The sequence below is a fragment of the Alligator sinensis genome, unplaced genomic scaffold (assembly GCF_000455745.1).
Source record: "Alligator sinensis unplaced genomic scaffold, ASM45574v1 scaffold2023_1, whole genome shotgun sequence".
In the NCBI taxonomy this organism is placed as follows: Eukaryota; Metazoa; Chordata; order Crocodylia; family Alligatoridae; genus Alligator; species Alligator sinensis.
In genome coordinates, this window is record NW_005843382.1 from 51,871 (window position 1) to 69,352 (window position 17,482).

Below are 17,482 nucleotides of genomic sequence, written 5' to 3' on the forward strand. Positions count from 1 at the left end.
CAAGCATTTGTGAGACCTGTTGACACAATGGCCAGGTACAGACTTTTAGCAGTATAAGTGATCATAACCAGTCTATAGCCATAACAGAACAGAAGTTTGGCACATAAAACCTGTCCATACCCATAACAGAAAAGAAGTTCAGCACACACAGATTGGTTTAAAAATGGTGGAACCTGATTTAAGATGTCACCCCCACCAAAGAGTGAACATATATTCTGTTTGCTACCCATCTAAACTAAGTCGCTTACAGAAACTGCATAATTTAGATTGATTCCACCTTGGGCTTTTTTACTAGGTACAGATGTACCTGGCCAATGTGTTTTAACCTCCTCTACTGCTGATCCACGTGAAGAATGATAGATGACTTACTACTGCTATTACTTACGATGTTAGCTCAAGTGACAGAGGTCTGTGTGGTGGATTGTAAGGGTTCCAATCATGCTGATTACCCATGTGAGTGTCAGCATGATGCAGCACGATGGAATTTCTGACAATTCAGAATCAGCATAATTTTATACTAAAAATATTAGTAACACAGAGAAATATAGTGTTCAAAAGTTACTAATTACTAATTGCCAGAATTAAGGAACTGTTAAGGTACCATTTACAAGTCCCACCAACTAGCCAGCCAGCACCCCATATGGTGAAGGAGGGCAGCAGGGCCACCACCTGCCCACTCTGCTCCTTGCTCTTAGGAAATTGTGTGTGGGGAGGGGGAGGGAGAGGGGAGGTGATTCTCTTGAGACATTACGGCAGCAGAGCAGTTCATACTATGCACAGGGGCTACATGTCTATCTGGTTCTATAAAGGCAACAAAGTGCGGGGGGAATGAAGTAAACAGGGCCCCCGATGCCCTTTCTCAGTATTATGCTCTCAAATAAGGGCCAAGCAGTCCTCTTAGTTATCTAAAGTCAGCTGGCAAGTGTTTAAGGCTGCCATGGTATGTATATTGTGTATTAAATATATTTTTGTGAGAAACATTCCTGGAAAACTTTCTGGAGAAACTCTATTTGACTAATGATAAATGACAAGGAGCAGAGCAAAACAGCTGCATCTCTCCTGATGATTGGTGCATATTTTTAAACACATGTTTCTGCTTTTTTAAGTAAATTTGCACATGATGGATTTTTTTTCTTTACTCTGAAAACACAAAATCTATCAGATTAAAGATTTTTAACCCCCTTCCCAGCACTAGTCCAACCACAATCACTAATCTTTAAGTCCTCAAGGGCAAAAGAATTTTAAAAAAGACATTTAAATTGACCAGTAAAAACTTTACTGTTCCTATTTTTTCAAATTAATACCTGAAAATGTCAATATAATTAACTTAGAAAGTCACCGATTCATTGTATGCCATGGGTTATAAAAAATAATTTGCTGCTTAGCCTGCAATCTATCATTTAAAATCATTAATCTCTCTATAATAATTCTTGACCAATAATAAATTGACAATGAAGAGCAGTTTTCCTGATAAAGGAAGCAGCGTGATCCATTTAACAGTGTCACAGGCTGTGGCTGTCAGACCTATTTCCTATTTTAGGTTATCTTCATCATGCACTTAATTTCCTGCAGCATAACATGGTTAAAAGTGGGGGGGAGGGAAGTCACCGAGCAAATATTTTAGTGTTACAATATAAATCTGGGTATTGAAAATTACTCCCTATCAATTTGAGAGGGCTCAGAAAGGCAACTTGTAGATACTAAACACTGCAGTAAAAAAGAATTATTGGGAAAGAATCTTGACTGGTGTAGATTAACATAGTTAAATGGATTTCAATGTATACCACATCAGCCAAGATTTGAGTCCATTGCTTTTCAAGAATGAAAGTTTTCTCCTGGGTCACAATGAATCCAGCTGTGCTACTTTTAAAAATCTAGCTAAATTTGGTTGTTTCAACTCAGTTCACAAACTTGGGATTCATGTTTTTAAAAAATGGATCAGCACAGCTCAGCCCTACATAAATCAGGCCACAAGACTGATGAATAATGACTTATTTCACATACACCAGAAACTTCACATCATTAAATCAATACAGAACAGCCAGGCTGACAGACCTCTGCCTTTAAGAGAAATGATATTAAGCAATAGATTATATTATCAACTTTAAAAAGTGGAAGACCTTGGGTAAAATCCTCATGTGCTCCAAAAGTTTTCAAAACCTACGCCCCATTTTCAGTAGTCCCTGACACATTTTGCAACCCAAATTTTGTGGCTTTTGAATAAAACCTAGACCCTTAAAATCAGTACCCATATCTTTCCTTTAAAAATAGCCCTTAAGTAACCTGGCTATATTTATGGGTTTGGAAACCACATGGCTGATTTTATATAGGGCCTAATTTGTATCTTGCTCCTTGGAGGTAAGTGTAAATCAAGAGGAGTCCACACAGTCAATTATTTTACAACAGTATGAAAATATTGCATTGGTGAAACAGGCTATATGTGTGCTCCTGCTCCTAAAAAATGCCAGAAAAATCTGATACCTTATGGCCTTTTCTCATTGCTCTCTCAGTAATGGGGCCATGCATTGTGCATACAGAGTCTAACAATATCCTCTGTTCAAGTAAAACTGTTTGGGCTGGCTCAATAATAGCCCAGTTGCCCACAGGCATGGAACACAACTGAGAAGTGTGGCATTATGGCTATTCTGCAATGAGGTACCTGGGAAATTAAGCAAAGTTACAGCAGCCTCAAACTTGTTCTTTATTATATCAGCCACCAGATTTGTCCCTGTACAACCCCAGAAGATGGGAATGCAAACGGGTCTTGTTATATTAACCACCTTTCCCCTGCCCCCTCACATCCATTTAGGCCCCAAATGCAGGAATGAAGGAAGCAGGAACTGGATAGAGATGAGTAAACTTAGGGCCCAATTCCACAAACACATATGCCTTTGAGTAACTTTGCTCACATGAGTGTTTCCACTGAGCTCACTGAGACTACCCATGTGAGTAACATTTCTTAGTTTCCGCAGCATCTAAAATGCCAAGACTTTAAGTTGAAAAGTCTTGATATAAATTAAAAACTTGGTGTTGTTTTTTTTTACTTTGTATTCAAACACTTGTTTAATTTTATCCCAGACATGCAGTTGGTCCAATAAATGATATCACCCACAAGAGCCCCTGCCTCTTATACCTAACTCCTAATTTTATAGTAGTTTTTAGAAATATCTCTAAAAGCATGCTAAGAAAATGTGCCTTCTTTCTTAATTCTGTTATTTAAATTGGACAGTTTGTCAAGCAAGATTTAAGCTGTGGATAATGTATTAAAAATAAAAAATATCTGATTAACATCTCATTGCTATGCTAAAGAACTTATATTTAGTCTGGAAACAGTAGTTCAGCTTTTGGCTGTAGTGTAAATGGAAGACTGTTATTTTTAATGAGATACACAATAAATGGTCTGACTGCTAGTGGCCATTAAAGATCTTGTGGCACTTTTTGTAGGAGGAATGAAAGGAGGGATGATCCAGTGGTTTATAAGGAGATCAGAGGTTAGCATTCTGCTCTTGCAAGGGTTTCTCATTCTTACTTAGATCATGTCACGTAGGGCTTATCTATACTAAGGCAGAAGTTCAGTTCTCCACGTCTGTAAAAGGGTGATGAATAGAACTTCCTTACCTCAGAAAAATGTTGTGAGAATAAATACATTAAATCTGTTGAAGTGTTTGGAGGCTATGGTAACTGAGATCATATAAGCACCCAAGATAGAAAGACAGTACTAAGGTCTGGTTAGATTTGAGGTTGTACGCCTAGCTATAATGGGCTTGCCCAGGAGAACTGTTATTATTTAATGTTTTTATTAGAGTAGGGCTCAGAGCTCAAAATCAAGATAAGGCTTGAGAATACTAGTCTCTGTTATGTGAAGACATGGTCTCTTCCTTGAAGTGCTTGGAAACTGAGAAATCAATGCATTGTGTACTTCCCTACAAATATATTTGAGTAATTTGTATCATTTTCTATTTGACAGAGCTGAATTGTAGCTATAAGTTGTTAAAACTGGTGCAGTTTTCCATGTTAGAGGTAGCTGCATTTCATGGATATGTGAAGCAAGTGAGTCCTGTATATAGTTTACAAAGTCGTTTCAAATGCTTCATGATCAATGGTGAAATATAAGTGTAAATTATTTTTATGCTCAGGGGCACTGAGGTCCTAAAACCCAAGCTTCAGAATATGACTTGTATAGGCAAAATTAGTTTTTTATTGATTTTAAGGCAAGAACTTGGAAAGCACAAGACATATTTCATGGAAAACTACAGCATAGTTAAGAATCTTAAGGCCTTTATTGCATCTCTCACTGCTCTGAATTTAATACTGCACTATGCTAAAACTAAACCATCAAAAACCAAAACAAAGATCATTAATAAAGATCTCACAAGAGACTTTGAGTACATTCAAAAACAAGGAGGAGATAAAGAGGTCAGTTTTACTGAGCTATCCCCCTAGAGTAGTCCTTAGGAATACTATGTTAACCCAACAAGATCAAATACCTTAGTCATACACAACAGCAAATATAAGGGATAATTGCTACTGGCCCTGAAAATACTTTGCCAGGGAATAAAATGCATAGCTGCAGGTCTTGCAGAAACACAGAGACTGTGTGTACCCACTCCTGTAGGTCATTGCTGAGCATAGCTTATCATCTCTTATGGAACAGCTTTGCTGTCTGATCCTTATAGAGTAGGTCTTTGGCCCTGTCTTCTTTCATGGTCTTGGAGAGAAGAGTAGCATACTAGTTCAAAACAAAACGTGAAGAAATCTAATCTAAAATGTGGCACTTTTTTAATGATAGCTCATGATATTGAAGAGAATTTGTGGGCCCTGACTTGTTTTTTTTTTTAACTGTTGGGGTTGGAGGATGCAGGCTAAAACATCTAATCCTGAATTCATGGAAAAAAACCAAAACAGGCAATGCCACCATTGTCTGGAGCAGCAGAATCAAGCAAGTGACACACTGCCTCCCTAGGAATTGGAGGGAGGTAATGGTGACAAAGGTGGGGAAGAAAGGGGCAGCAAAACACCCTGGGATGTTGGAGGACTGTGCTGTGGCTTCTCTCAAAAGAAAATGTGTATAGATGTTTGTTCTCCCAGGATAAACTCTCTTTGGGGTGATATAATCCTGGTTGTTTGCAGGTTATTTTTCTCTTGGAGTAGCCATTTTTACTTTGGGAGAAAAATCCTGAACATCTGTACACTTGTCATATGTCCTGGGATATCAGCAAATCTCCCAGGAGAAACTGAATGTCTGTATGTGGCCTAAATTTGTCTTTGCAACTTGAATTTGAGGGGTACCCAAGCACTGACTTGTGTGTTTGTAAATTACAGGTTCCATATGCAAAAACAGATGACTGTATTTTTGTGCATACAAGGACATGCATGTGTATTTTGGAGGCTGAGAAATGGAGACTGCAGGTAAAAATCAGACTTTTCACTGTTGAAAAAATAGGCTGCACAAAAAATCAGAGCACAAAGCTTTTATAAACCCACCTGGAATAGAAAACCTGTTCCTGGAAGCTCTTTTTAGTGTGGTATACCTTATGCATGCCATAGAGCTGACCAGCAAAACTAGCAAAGCTATATTGAATTCATTTCCAAATGGTATAGGCCACCACATTTGTAAATTCATGTGATAAGATAACTGAGTTATAAAAGAAAACTGTCATTTTTCAATGTATAAGTGAAGTCCCTAGGAAATTCATTGAAAGTTTGACTGAAGGTTACATAGTCAGATACATTAGCTCCACAGACAAAAACACACTCATACCATAAGCTTTTTCAGAGACCTGGGATTTAAGGGAGATGCCAGTAATTTTGGTATAACAACTACTATTTTGGAATGTTAGTCATGTTATAAAACCCTATTTTTCCAAAACTTAAAAAAAAAAAAATTGTAACTATTGCGTGGCTAGATTGACGTAGTAAATTGAAGTAGCATACTTATAGAGGAATGCAATTATTATTAAAATGACATGAAAAACATTTTTTCCCAAGTAACTGGCTAATAAGACACTTCTTTTTAATTATCATTGCCATAGGAGAATGATTACCAATGGAAACGATCCTTTTCTGAAGACAGTTGAGAAAAGTATAATTTAAGAGGACCCCTCAATCACGTTTTACTTTCAATTATTCTACACAGCCCAAAGAATAACACTAAATAAAAAAGAAACCCTGAATAAAAACTAGGAAGTGATCTTGCAATATTTTATCTTTTGTTGTTCCTTCATCTTCAATCTATGTAATAATTTAGCGTTAAAATTTGTCCGACATAATAGGTAAAAATTGGTAACAGTTACTCCATTTTTCAAGAAACAGAATGATTCACATGACTCATTCAGTTTATGTCAACACATCCCTTGCAAACTTCTGTTTCACTCATAAATGTTTCCTATATCCTACTGCTTGGGTCAAAGGCTACAGGCTAATCCTCTAAAGAGTAGCATGTAGGTCAATAACAGGTATCCTTCTGTTGCCCTAGACCTTCACTAGGGTTCTAACCTCAGCAGACTCAGTCAGATTTCACCTGACATGGTATCAGTGGCAGGATTTGGTCTTGCCCTGTGATCTACAGTGACCATGCAGAGCTGTGAAGATTTCAACACGTGTTTGTGTGAGCATTAAAGTTCTTGTCAGTAGGAATTGGACTCTAAAAGGCCAGTGCTGTTCAAATTCAGGTCTATGGCTGTTCTGTCATTAAACCCCAAATTGAGATCTAATTCTGATTTGTCCCAATCCCACAATGATCATGCATGTTGGAAACTGCAGCTGAAATTAGTAGATGTTTTAGATTTAAAAAGACTGCAGGATTAGGAAAATCTCAGCTGTAGATGGAATTCTGTACTTTTCTTTATTCTCTAGTTTGCTCATAGGTAAACCCTATGATAAAATAGATTAGTTTTAATGTGAGTGAAAAAAGGTAACCAACATTTGAAACTATTCAAAATATCACTAAGGACCTCTACTACTGGCATGGAGTCTGGTGCAGAAAAAAACCAAACAATAAAATTAGAAGTTCAGAGAAGTAAAGAAAAAAAAGAGTGATTTTCCAAGTCATGCTTTCTTTTTTATGAAAATTTTAACATATACTCAGGAAGAGATAGAGGAGGTAATCAAATGTGGTTATCTAAAAATCATTATGACAGGGTGGATTTTGGAATCTGAATTGTTTGTTGAAACCTAACCCTAAAATCCTAGCAATTGAAATAGAACAGATGTGTAAAATAACAGGAAAAAATCCAGATCTGTTGTGACAAATTCTTATCCAGTTTTTTGGAAAGATTTAAAACAACATCATTTCTGTTGCGTAGTCTGTGATCCTGTTGACGTCTGTGTTCAATTACCCGTCTCTCTTTCATATACATAAAATGTGAGATATTTTTTGTGAAAGGAAACGTGGTCAGTGTATTTGATTGGCGAAATAACTTAAAATCACATTTCTACAGTAGCTTCCAGCTGCCCCAGAGCACAAGTTAATGAGATCACATGGAAACATATTGTGAACCAGGAAACATATTTTATACAAGACCAAAACAGTGGAAAAAATGTTAAATACACAGCATGCTGAGGCTCAGTTTTTGCACATTTCACCTTTTTTGTTTATTTTAGCACATTGGAATGTAGGGTGCATTCTGCCTGCATATAATAACATGTAAAAGGGTGGCGCTCTGTAACTGAATGATAAAAGAGAATGTTAGTCAATTGTCATATTGTTCCCCTTGAAGTCTGGTGTGTGTGTGTTTTACATTTTCTGCTTTTGCAACCAATTTAGATTACTTTACACCTTTGGAGGGATAACACAAAAGGCGTTTTAAATATGCAAGAGCGCCCTAAAGGATTTATCCGGTGCTATACAAACTGAGAGCTCAGTCCTGCAAGGTACAGAGTGCTCATTTCCCAGCGACTTTAGTGAAGTGGGGAGTATTTAGCATCCTTAAGCAATTGGTCACCACTGTGCAGGATCAGGTTCCTAAAGGGAACTCAAACAGAAGCTTTGGGTCATTCTAGAATTATACAAACCCAAGAAAGGAGGACCAGGGTTGGGTGTGAGATTGAACAGGCACACTACTCTTTCCTATGGTAGAAGATGTCATAATTTGTTTAGTGACTTTTGAAGACAGCCACCACTACAAAGAAGTTACCTTGAAAAAAAGTGGGGGAGAGGGGAATGTAGGGACAGGCATTTCCCCTACTTACCTACCATTTGGCTTCACATTTAAAGAGTGCCAATTCATTTAATCAAAGCACATAGCCAGTCAGACCTGCAAATTCACTGACTTTTATGATAAGAACTAGAAATCATAGACCAGTATTTGGACTTTCTGAAAGATCTTTTTCTAGGAGCCTTTAAGAAGTAAATGCTATACCTAAGGATGTATTACATTCACTTAAAATTTTTGACTATCCTTTGGCTTTTCCTATGCTGACAACTAGTGTCACTGCATGATAAATAAAAGTGACAAGATATATGTCATGTGTTATTAGTACCCAATGACATTTTTGTTAATTGACAAAACATTGCTGAAAAACCACCATCAGACATGCAGCAAAGAAAGACTGCTGACTAGTTTTCAGATAAAGTGAGTGAGTAGAATATAAGAGTAGAATACTGTATAAAATAACAAAAAATATTTTATGTTTTTATACACTGTGCAAAAGGCTTTAGCAAAAAAGACTCTGTCAGAGCTCCATTAGCAGGTATCTCAGTAAGATGTGTAATTATTGTATGGGGAAAAAAATGAAAATGCTTAATTAATTACTAAAGCCACAGGTTTGACAGCACCATATTGTCCTGCTGACTGAGGTCCAGGTTTCTGAATGCACCTGTATTCATGGTCTCTCGATTTCCAGGAATAGGATTTGGTCTCCCAGGAATTGAACAATGTGTTGAAGTTGCAACTCCCAGGACCATTGATTCCAACTATTACATTGTTACTGCTAAAGGTTTTATCTAGGGTCACACCATACATTAAAGATGCAGTGTTATGAAAGTGCAAAGTAGAGCAATTAAATGTTTCATGTGGGAAGGGATGAGATTTGGTTGGAAAAGGAAAGATAGACAAGAAAAGGAGAAAAAGTACACATAAGAGCATTATTAATTTTTTTTCTGTAGTATCAGGAAACCTTACCTCATGTAGGATGCAGGAGTCAGAGACTTTGGTTTGACCCATGGATATGTGTGCTGTGGCACAGAAAGGTACTGCTCACAGAAGTTTCCTTTTCTGATGTGCTGAAACCCAGAAAACTCTTCTGGTGACAAGTCAGCAGTTGGTGATATGGTCCCATGATCCTCACCAGTTGGTTCAGTCTTGAGTGTCATGGATGGGGTATGATCTATTGCAGTCTTCCTAGACTTAATAGGAATCCCATCATTCATGTCTATCGTACTGTCAGTGGTAAGGGCATTGATAGCTGCAACTATAGCTGAACTGGTGTACTGGTTAGTGTTTCCCAGCCATGTGTCATCAGTTACACTAACCCGAGGCGAATTCTGAGGAGAGGGTGTTGGAGAGTGGTGTGGTGAGTAGGAGGTCTGTCTACCATTTAGACTATATTTTCTTTTATTACAAGGAGACGGTGGTCTGGAGTTGCGAGTACTTAACCAGTTTTCCTCAGTAATGCTTGTTCTGGGAGATGTAGATGGAGAATGTCTTGGTGAATTAAGTAAAGTGCAGGCCACCATACTGCGCTGATATCCTTCCTCAGTGTCAGTGGTCTTAGGAGACACACATGGTGACTGCCATGGGGATGTCTGGGGTGAAGTATATGGATAAGAATAATTGGATTCATAGGAGGAAGCTTCAGAATTGCAGCTTCTGGAAGACAAGCTACTTGCTGGACTCAGGCAAGATGGGTCTCTATAAGCCTCTATGTTTGGTAAGTTCAAAGTAGCAGTAGAAGGTGATCTTTTAGCATTTGGGATAGCTTCCTCAACCTCAGCATCATGGAAAAACTGGTTGTTGTTATGGTGCAGTCCCAGATAAGAAGTTATCTCAATTCTAGGGCTTTCTAATGCTGGAGCTCCATTAGGTCTGACATTTGGAGACAGATAATATTCAGAGGCCACACTGTCAAGATGTCCTCCATATCCAGAAGGATGATTTGTTGATGGGACAATTGAAATGACTGGATTGGATGTCTGAAGCCCATGACATGGAGCTGACAATGAGGAATGTGCCACATTTAGAGGCAAACCAGCATTTACATTTGGAGTTGCATAATTATAGCGTTCTGGAAAAAAAAAAAGAATGACATGAGGTGTTGCACAGATACGATTTTAGTCACCTACTGATTGTTAGTGAAGTAGGATGCTATAATCCCACAAAAGCACTGTCATTACTTAACATTACATAGCACAGGCATGCAAAGTAGGTTAGGTGCTGGCAACTGGTGCTTCATAAAGTATAAGTACTCTGGGTGAAGCAAAACATCCTTGGAGAAACTGAATTTATCTCCAAGACATTCCGTTGAACAGCTCCCTTTCTTAGATGTAAGTCTTAGAAGCAGAATTCAGTCTTCAAGCCACAAAACTTTACTGTTCAGAGACTGGTCACTCAGGCAGAAGCTTGCAATGACTACATGTGAACCATAGACCCAAGAAAGGAAACAAACAAATGATGGGTGGGAGGGGGACAAGGGAAGGGACGAGGGAAATAAAGTAGGAGGCATCTAATGCAAAGAACATGATCAAAGACATTCTGCTGAAATCACATACAAGTGAAATTTTCACCATGGCTAAGTTCCCACTGGTTCTACTTTACAACTAGTTTTGGAATACAAAAACCCTCTTATCCCACTCTGATTTCTGGGTCTACTTATCCTTTAGTCAAACCTGCACCTAGTAAAGGATTCACATGGAGTTCTTAATACTTTGTGGTCCTGGAATTCAACTGAAATAATATTTGTTATTTTATACAACCTTTTAAGCACAGCCAGTGTTCTCTTGATCTATATTTTATCTATTTGACAACATTTCTAAGATACATTTGGAAGTGCTGGTTCAGCAACACAGCTAATGCAAGAAAACTAGGCAGGATCTAAGATCAGGTTACCACATGGGCTGCATTGCTTGGTCACTGAATGACCATAGGTGAATTTCAGTACATTGCACTATAAAGAGCCAGATAGGGTTTGCTTTTGCAAGGACTTTTGTGAGATGCGTGGGAAAATGTGAGGGAGATACATTATAGGGAGCCCCACTCGCATACTTACTGTCTGTCTATGCAAAAGCCAGTACAGATACCTGCAATACTGCTTCCTGTTAGCATCAGGGTTGAGGGTGGAGCCTTCTTTAAACAAACCAGCAAAGATGGCTGGCCATGTCAAGTGATGCCCAATTCATGCACATACAGGGTGGCACAGTAGGTATCCTTCTTCAGTACCTTTCAGAGGTCTGAAGAAGGAGCTCTGGATCCTCATCTTATCCAGTCCAGTGTCCTAACAGCACAACCTGACCCTAAACTGAGAAAAGAAAACAGATCCTCTAATTTTGGTTAGTCCTGTTTTTAAAGAGTATTTCCCCATGTTATTTTTAACATGCATTTTCATTGCAAGGTCCTTTTAAGAATATTGTTATAGTAGAGGTAACTTTTTTCATTCCTGAACAATAACAATAAACAAGCTAGTCTTCCCTACAACAAGAGTCCTTCCTTATACAGTGTTTGTTTCTTTCTCTCCCAAGAGGCAAACCCTCTAGGCAGTGACCCAGGCTTACCATGAAGGCAGAGATCCGGAAAAGCTTTGTTAATTACCATGACTGTTATTCCCAACATGATCCAATCCTCTGTAGTTCTGAATATGCAAACAAGCTGCTGAGCTTGTTGCACCAGGACACTTGCTGCCACTATTTCTATTGTTTAATCAGCTCTACCCAATTTGATGTCATTAACCAGCTACACAGCAGTCAGACTTCTTAATGTCAATGATTCAAAAAGAGGTATATTTACATAAAATTAATATATTTTGCCTGTTCTATAGTAACTCTGTGATGTTCAAGCTGATTTATATCTTGTCAGGCAATATTAATGTGTTCAACACCTATTCGAATCGCTTTGTACTTAGCCTTAGGAAACTCGCTATTTACCAAGAAAGAGTATGCTACAAATTAAACAAAACTATTCAAAACATATTCTAGCTCGATACTTTAATCACACCCCAGGAAGGCAGGAAGTAGCAGCTAAGTTATAAAAAAAAAGGCGGCTGCTTTGAAAAAAAAAATTAACTTGACCACAATGTTACCCCTTACAAAGTTTTTGCATTGTCTTTCTTCCTAACAGCACACAGTTAATAAAGCCCAGTATTTTTGTAACAGTCTTGCTATCTTATGTTACAGCAGGGCATAGCTGGTGCTTGTTTTGATTGGGGACAAGAAGACACATGTTCTCTGATAGTAGGAGGCTGTGCAACCTTGACCCCTTTGCCATTGCGTGCCTTTGTTTTCTCTCCTAGCCTCTGACTGCCTTCTCTCTTTAGAATATATATGGATTCATTTCTTGGTATGTATGTGTTTGTGCAATTTCTAACATTGTGAGGTCTTGGCCTCAATTTGGGCCTCTGGAAATATTCATACTGGGGAAAAAATAGGACTCAGGTATATTAAGTCTTTGTCACACATATATATACATGGAGCAAGGTCAATGTTGCATGTATATCATTGGGAACCCAAACAGACTGATCAACTTAATAGTCACAATTTAATAGGGTTTATAGTCACAATTTTGTTTACATATTTTCCAATATCAAAGTAGCCAAATGGTGGCATTTAAATAAGACATCTGTATTACAGTGGTGACATTAGTGAGAATGCTCCATAAAATACACCATTTTAGGGATCCAGCCATCACAAATTTCTGTGAAGTGAAGGTTGGTGCATAAGACCAAATTAGTTGGTATTTTTAAAAGAAAAATTTTAAACCATTTTAAAAAGTCTTAATACTTTCCTTTTTTTCAAGTGGCTCCTAAGCCTCCATAGCTAAATTCCCCCCCGCCCCCTTTCTGGATTGTAACCTGTGGAGTGAATTAACAAAAAGGATATCAACTGTTTTAAAGGGGCACTAGAAATTAGCTCAGCAGCCTTCAAAGTAAGAACCCAACTTGATGAGCTACAGAGGACCCACAAATCCCTTTGACCTAAATGGAGCTTGAAGCACTGGCACTTCATCAGATTATGTTAGCACATACGGGAGAGGTTGTTTGGATCATCTTTCCACTTCGTGCAGCAAGACTACAGCAGGGCTAGCGCTCAAGGCAGCACTAGAAGAGGGCTTAGTTTCTGAACACACTGAGTGATAACTCCTTTTCTGCCTGAGGAAACAGTTTCCCTGCTAGGTCTCCACTAGATATGCCGCTGTGTCCAAATACAAAACCAAAAACAAGTGGCCATATCATTACATGTGCCACTCCAGCCCTTCAAGAATCATCTTTCCCAGCACCGATAGAATAGCTCTGATGGACACCACACAGCTGGCACTAGTCTATTACTTATTCCCATTCCTCAATGAGTCTCCTTCATACAAAGAAAGATTAAACTCCATAGAACATTTAAATTAGTTGCCAGTCTGACAATGATCTCTAAACTGACAGTTTTTTGTACCCATGTAAAATGCCCCTGAAATTAAGTGGGCTTTAACAACCACTTATGCAAAGTTCATTGCAGGATTAAGGGCTTGAACTGCATGCTTCTTAGGCAGGGATCTATTTTTATTTGTGTGGAAAGCACCGTGCATTTCAGAGTGCTATGAAATGTAGTAAGGCATTAGGGTGAAAAGCAGTGCACGGTAGTCTGCTAGAAGACCTCCAGCACAGATCCCATACAGCATATGAAGAGAGGGCTAGGGATTGGTCCACTGCAGCAGCTTAAAGCTGAGCACCACAAATACTTCAAATGAACCACCACATCTGATACAGTGGTTCTCAACCATTCTGGACTCGAGGCACCCTTCTCTGAACTCGAGATACCCCTCTAAAACTTTTATAAATTGAGTGGCACCCAATGTCATAAATTAATTTATATGTTACAGTGCCTACTTCCTTGCAGAAGGGCTGGACAGTGGGGGTGGACAATCTACCAGGCAGGGAAAAGCCTGAGCCTGTACTTATCTCCTCATACCTCCCTCCCTTATGTCCTCACACTGGGAAACACTCTTTAAAGGATCTGGCAGCACTTCTGCTTGAGAATCACTCTCTAATACTTGCAACAAAGTATTTAATCTACTTAATCAGTAAAAAATACACATTTTAAAAAGGAAAAAAAAAAAGAAAAATTGTACATATTTACAAAAAAAATGCACTGTACAGGTACCTGATACATATGTATTACAATAGCTTCTCATATTTTCCCCCTTTTCATTTTAGAAATAGGAAAAAATGCTTCCAAAAATATATGTAATTATCATAAATGAAAACACCTTCTTCAAGCATCTTCAAAAAGTATGAACACCAAATCTGAAAGCAAATCCTGCCATGTAAATAAGAACAAGAACTGGGAACAGGGTCAAGTCATTAGAGTGTATATTAAAAATGAGTGAATGGAAATGGAAAAGCCAAGTATTCTAAATGATTAACTGGACCACCCTCCCCCCATATTTACACAGGTTATTAATTTATACCAATATGTTGACATTTATTATACTTTGAATGAGTAAGAATAAGACAGCTATAAATAAAATGTCAAGCTACAATCCTGCAAGCTGATCTCTGCAGGTGTATCTCTGTGTCCATGTGGCACAGCTCCACAAAGGCACAGATCAGTTTACAAGCCTGAAGCCTACACTGGCATTGATATTCAAGGACCCAAAATTACCAAACATGCTACCAGGAACATTTAAATGGTGAATTTTAAATTTGAGACAAATAGAGATCTCCATTAGGTGAGTGCAAATCTGCAGTAACTCCAATCATGTCAGTTGGGGGTTACCTTCAACAGTATTATAGAGATTGGAAACTGGACCCTTACTTTTTTTGCGACCACGTTTGACCATATTACTTTTCATCATGTGGTATCTTGAAAATTTCCGACTTTCTCCTCTGATTAAAGTTTTAATCCTTTAGAGCATTAAGAGGGTTGATCTTCCCAGCTGTTGAGCACCCTTGTTTTTGTTTTAATAGGGTTTCAAGTACCTGCAGTTCACACAGGCCTGGAGGGGAGCTTTGAACAACCCAGGGGCCTTCTGTTTTGGAGCTTGAAGTCCAGTTTTCAAAGCTGTCTGAATGAGGTGAGTAACTCTTATTGGAAGCCAATGGAATATGGGTCCCTGCCTTCATTTGGCCTTTTTGATAACCTTGGCCAGAGATGCCAAATTTCTGGCACCCACAATTGAATTTTTTTAATCTAAAACCCTTACGGCTGCTTATTCACAAAACATTGCTATGAACACAAGCATTTGGATGTCATGAGGTCCCTAAAGAAGAATGCAATGGGTCATCATGAAATTCAGACAAATGCTTCACTTTGAGAGTTTGCAATAATCAGGTACAAACATGGGATCCTACTTCGTTGTAGTCAGAAGCTTGAATTAGAGCTTTATAGTAAAGTGTACGGAAACAGAGTAGTAATTCCAAAAGTCCACTGTGGGGCCTGCTGTGTTTGGGTTTTCGTCACCACAGGGAAAAATGGGTAAGTCACATCCACTCAGAGAAGTCTTTTCTTCAGACCAATTGCAGATTCAGCCATAGTTCAAGGGTGGTTACAGTTACACACAGACTACACCAGAGTGATGGCTCTGCATCCCCTTACTATATCACGGTGTCCCAACTGGATTACCTAAAAGATACCTGCCTAGAGATGAGTCCCAAATAAAACCAGAGAGCAGGCCACCCCAACTTCTGTGCGGGGGGGAGGGAAGGAGATGGTATAAATCCAAGACCTGAATAAGATTTTACCAATTGTTCTTTCTCTTTCACAGGCCTGACCCACATCCTAGATACATGCATGCACCTTTAAAATCCACGTGAGATCTGGGTGGTTTTCTTTTTTCTGTGAAAAAATATCTATTCACTAAAAAAAAAAAAAAAAAAGTTGTTTGGAAAGGGCAGCGGTGATCAAACCTATTCCTGTCATTGGCTTGACTGGCAAATGTTCTCAATGGTGGCAGATAGCAGAAGAAGGAGCAATGGTGTCAAGCTGCCACAAGGAAAGTTTAGGTTAGATATGAGGAGAAACTTTCTCCCTAGGAGGATAAGCACTGAAATGGGTTACCCAGAGGGGTGGTGGAATATCCACCCTTGGAGGTTTTTAAGACCCACTATGAAGCCTTGCAGGGATGAGGGATCTGTTTTGTAGCCATGTTGGTCTGAGACAAAGAGGAATACAAAACTCTAAAACTCCTGGCTCAGAGGCGATACCTTTTATCAGACCAACTAGAAAATAGCAAAACAACTTTCTTTGCAAAGATTTTTTTGTTGTTGCTATTTTTTAGTGGGCCTAATAAAGGTATCGCCTCTAAACCAAGAGTTTTAGAGTTTTGTATTCCTCTTTGGCTGGGATGATGTATTTGGGGATGGTCCTGCTTTGAGCAGGGGGTTAGATTAGATGACCACCTGAGGCCCCTCCCAACCTTTTTTGCTGGGATTCAATGATTCTGTGAAATGAGCACGGCTGTAAAATAAAATGGAAAAGCTCAGAAAAGTCCTAACAGGGCCTGGCAACGTACTCCAAGCAAGACACTGTCATTTCTTTCCTTTTCTGGGTGGAACCAGCTTTGCCCCTTGCCAGCACTTCATTGGAGAAGGAGCCAGGCGGCTAAGGAAGCTAGAGAAGTGATTACACCCCTGGCCAAAGGAAAGGTTTCCTTTGCCAGGACAGTAGACCCCACAAAGGATGTTGTGTGGGGGCCAGAGGAAAGGTTTGCTGCCGATGGAGCCTCAGTACAGACAGGCGCTGGTTCTTGCCCTTCCTGCCAGCCCTGCAGTGACTCCTGGGTGTGGGGGGAGCTCCCCCAGAGGGCCACCCTCTGTCCAATCCTAGAAAATGAGGGTTGGGAGGGCCCTCAGGAGGCCACCTAGTCCAACCCTCTGCTCCAGGCAGGACCATCCCCAACTAGATCACCCCAGCCCATGCTTTGTCTAGCCAGGTCTTAAAAACCTCCAAGGATGGAGACACCATCCCCACTCTGGGCAGCCTGTTGCAGGGCTTTCCCACCCTCCTAGTCAGAAGAAATTCGTCTCGTAGCCAACCTGAGCTCCCCTGTAACCCCTTCCCCCTCCCCTGAAGGAGGCGGCAGAGAGGAGCATCCCTCTGGTGAGGGGAGCGACTCCCCAGGGCCCCTCTGCCGCAGCCCCGGCGCTGGGGAGAGGCAGGAAGGCCACACGCAGCATCCGGCCCCCCGGGGCTCCAGAAATAACCCGGGCTGGCTCGACTCGCACGGTGGAGGGGGCGGACGCGACCTGCACCCACCTCTACCCCCGCCGCACTCGTCGCTCTGCGTGAACTCGAAGAGGAAATCGAAGTCAAACTCCTGCTCCTGCCCCGCGCCGCTCATGGCTCGGCCCC

At 39.8% G+C, this 17,482-nt stretch overlaps 1 protein-coding gene across 1 annotated transcript in view; it reads right to left on the minus strand.

The window, feature by feature from the left end:
- NFATC1 (nuclear factor of activated T cells 1) overlaps nucleotides 1-17,476 on the minus strand; it is a 64,087-nt gene extending 46,611 nt beyond the window's left edge. Inside the window, exons 1-2 of the mRNA XM_014527245.2 lie at nucleotides 17,387-17,476; nucleotides 9,123-10,224 (exon numbers count right to left, since the gene is read on the minus strand). Coding sequence (XP_014382731.2) covers nucleotides 9,123-10,224; nucleotides 17,387-17,471 — 1,187 coding nt within the window. The 5' untranslated portion in view covers nucleotides 17,472-17,476. The remainder of the gene's footprint in view (nucleotides 1-9,122; nucleotides 10,225-17,386) is intronic.
- Nucleotides 17,477-17,482: the final 6 nt, after the last annotated feature.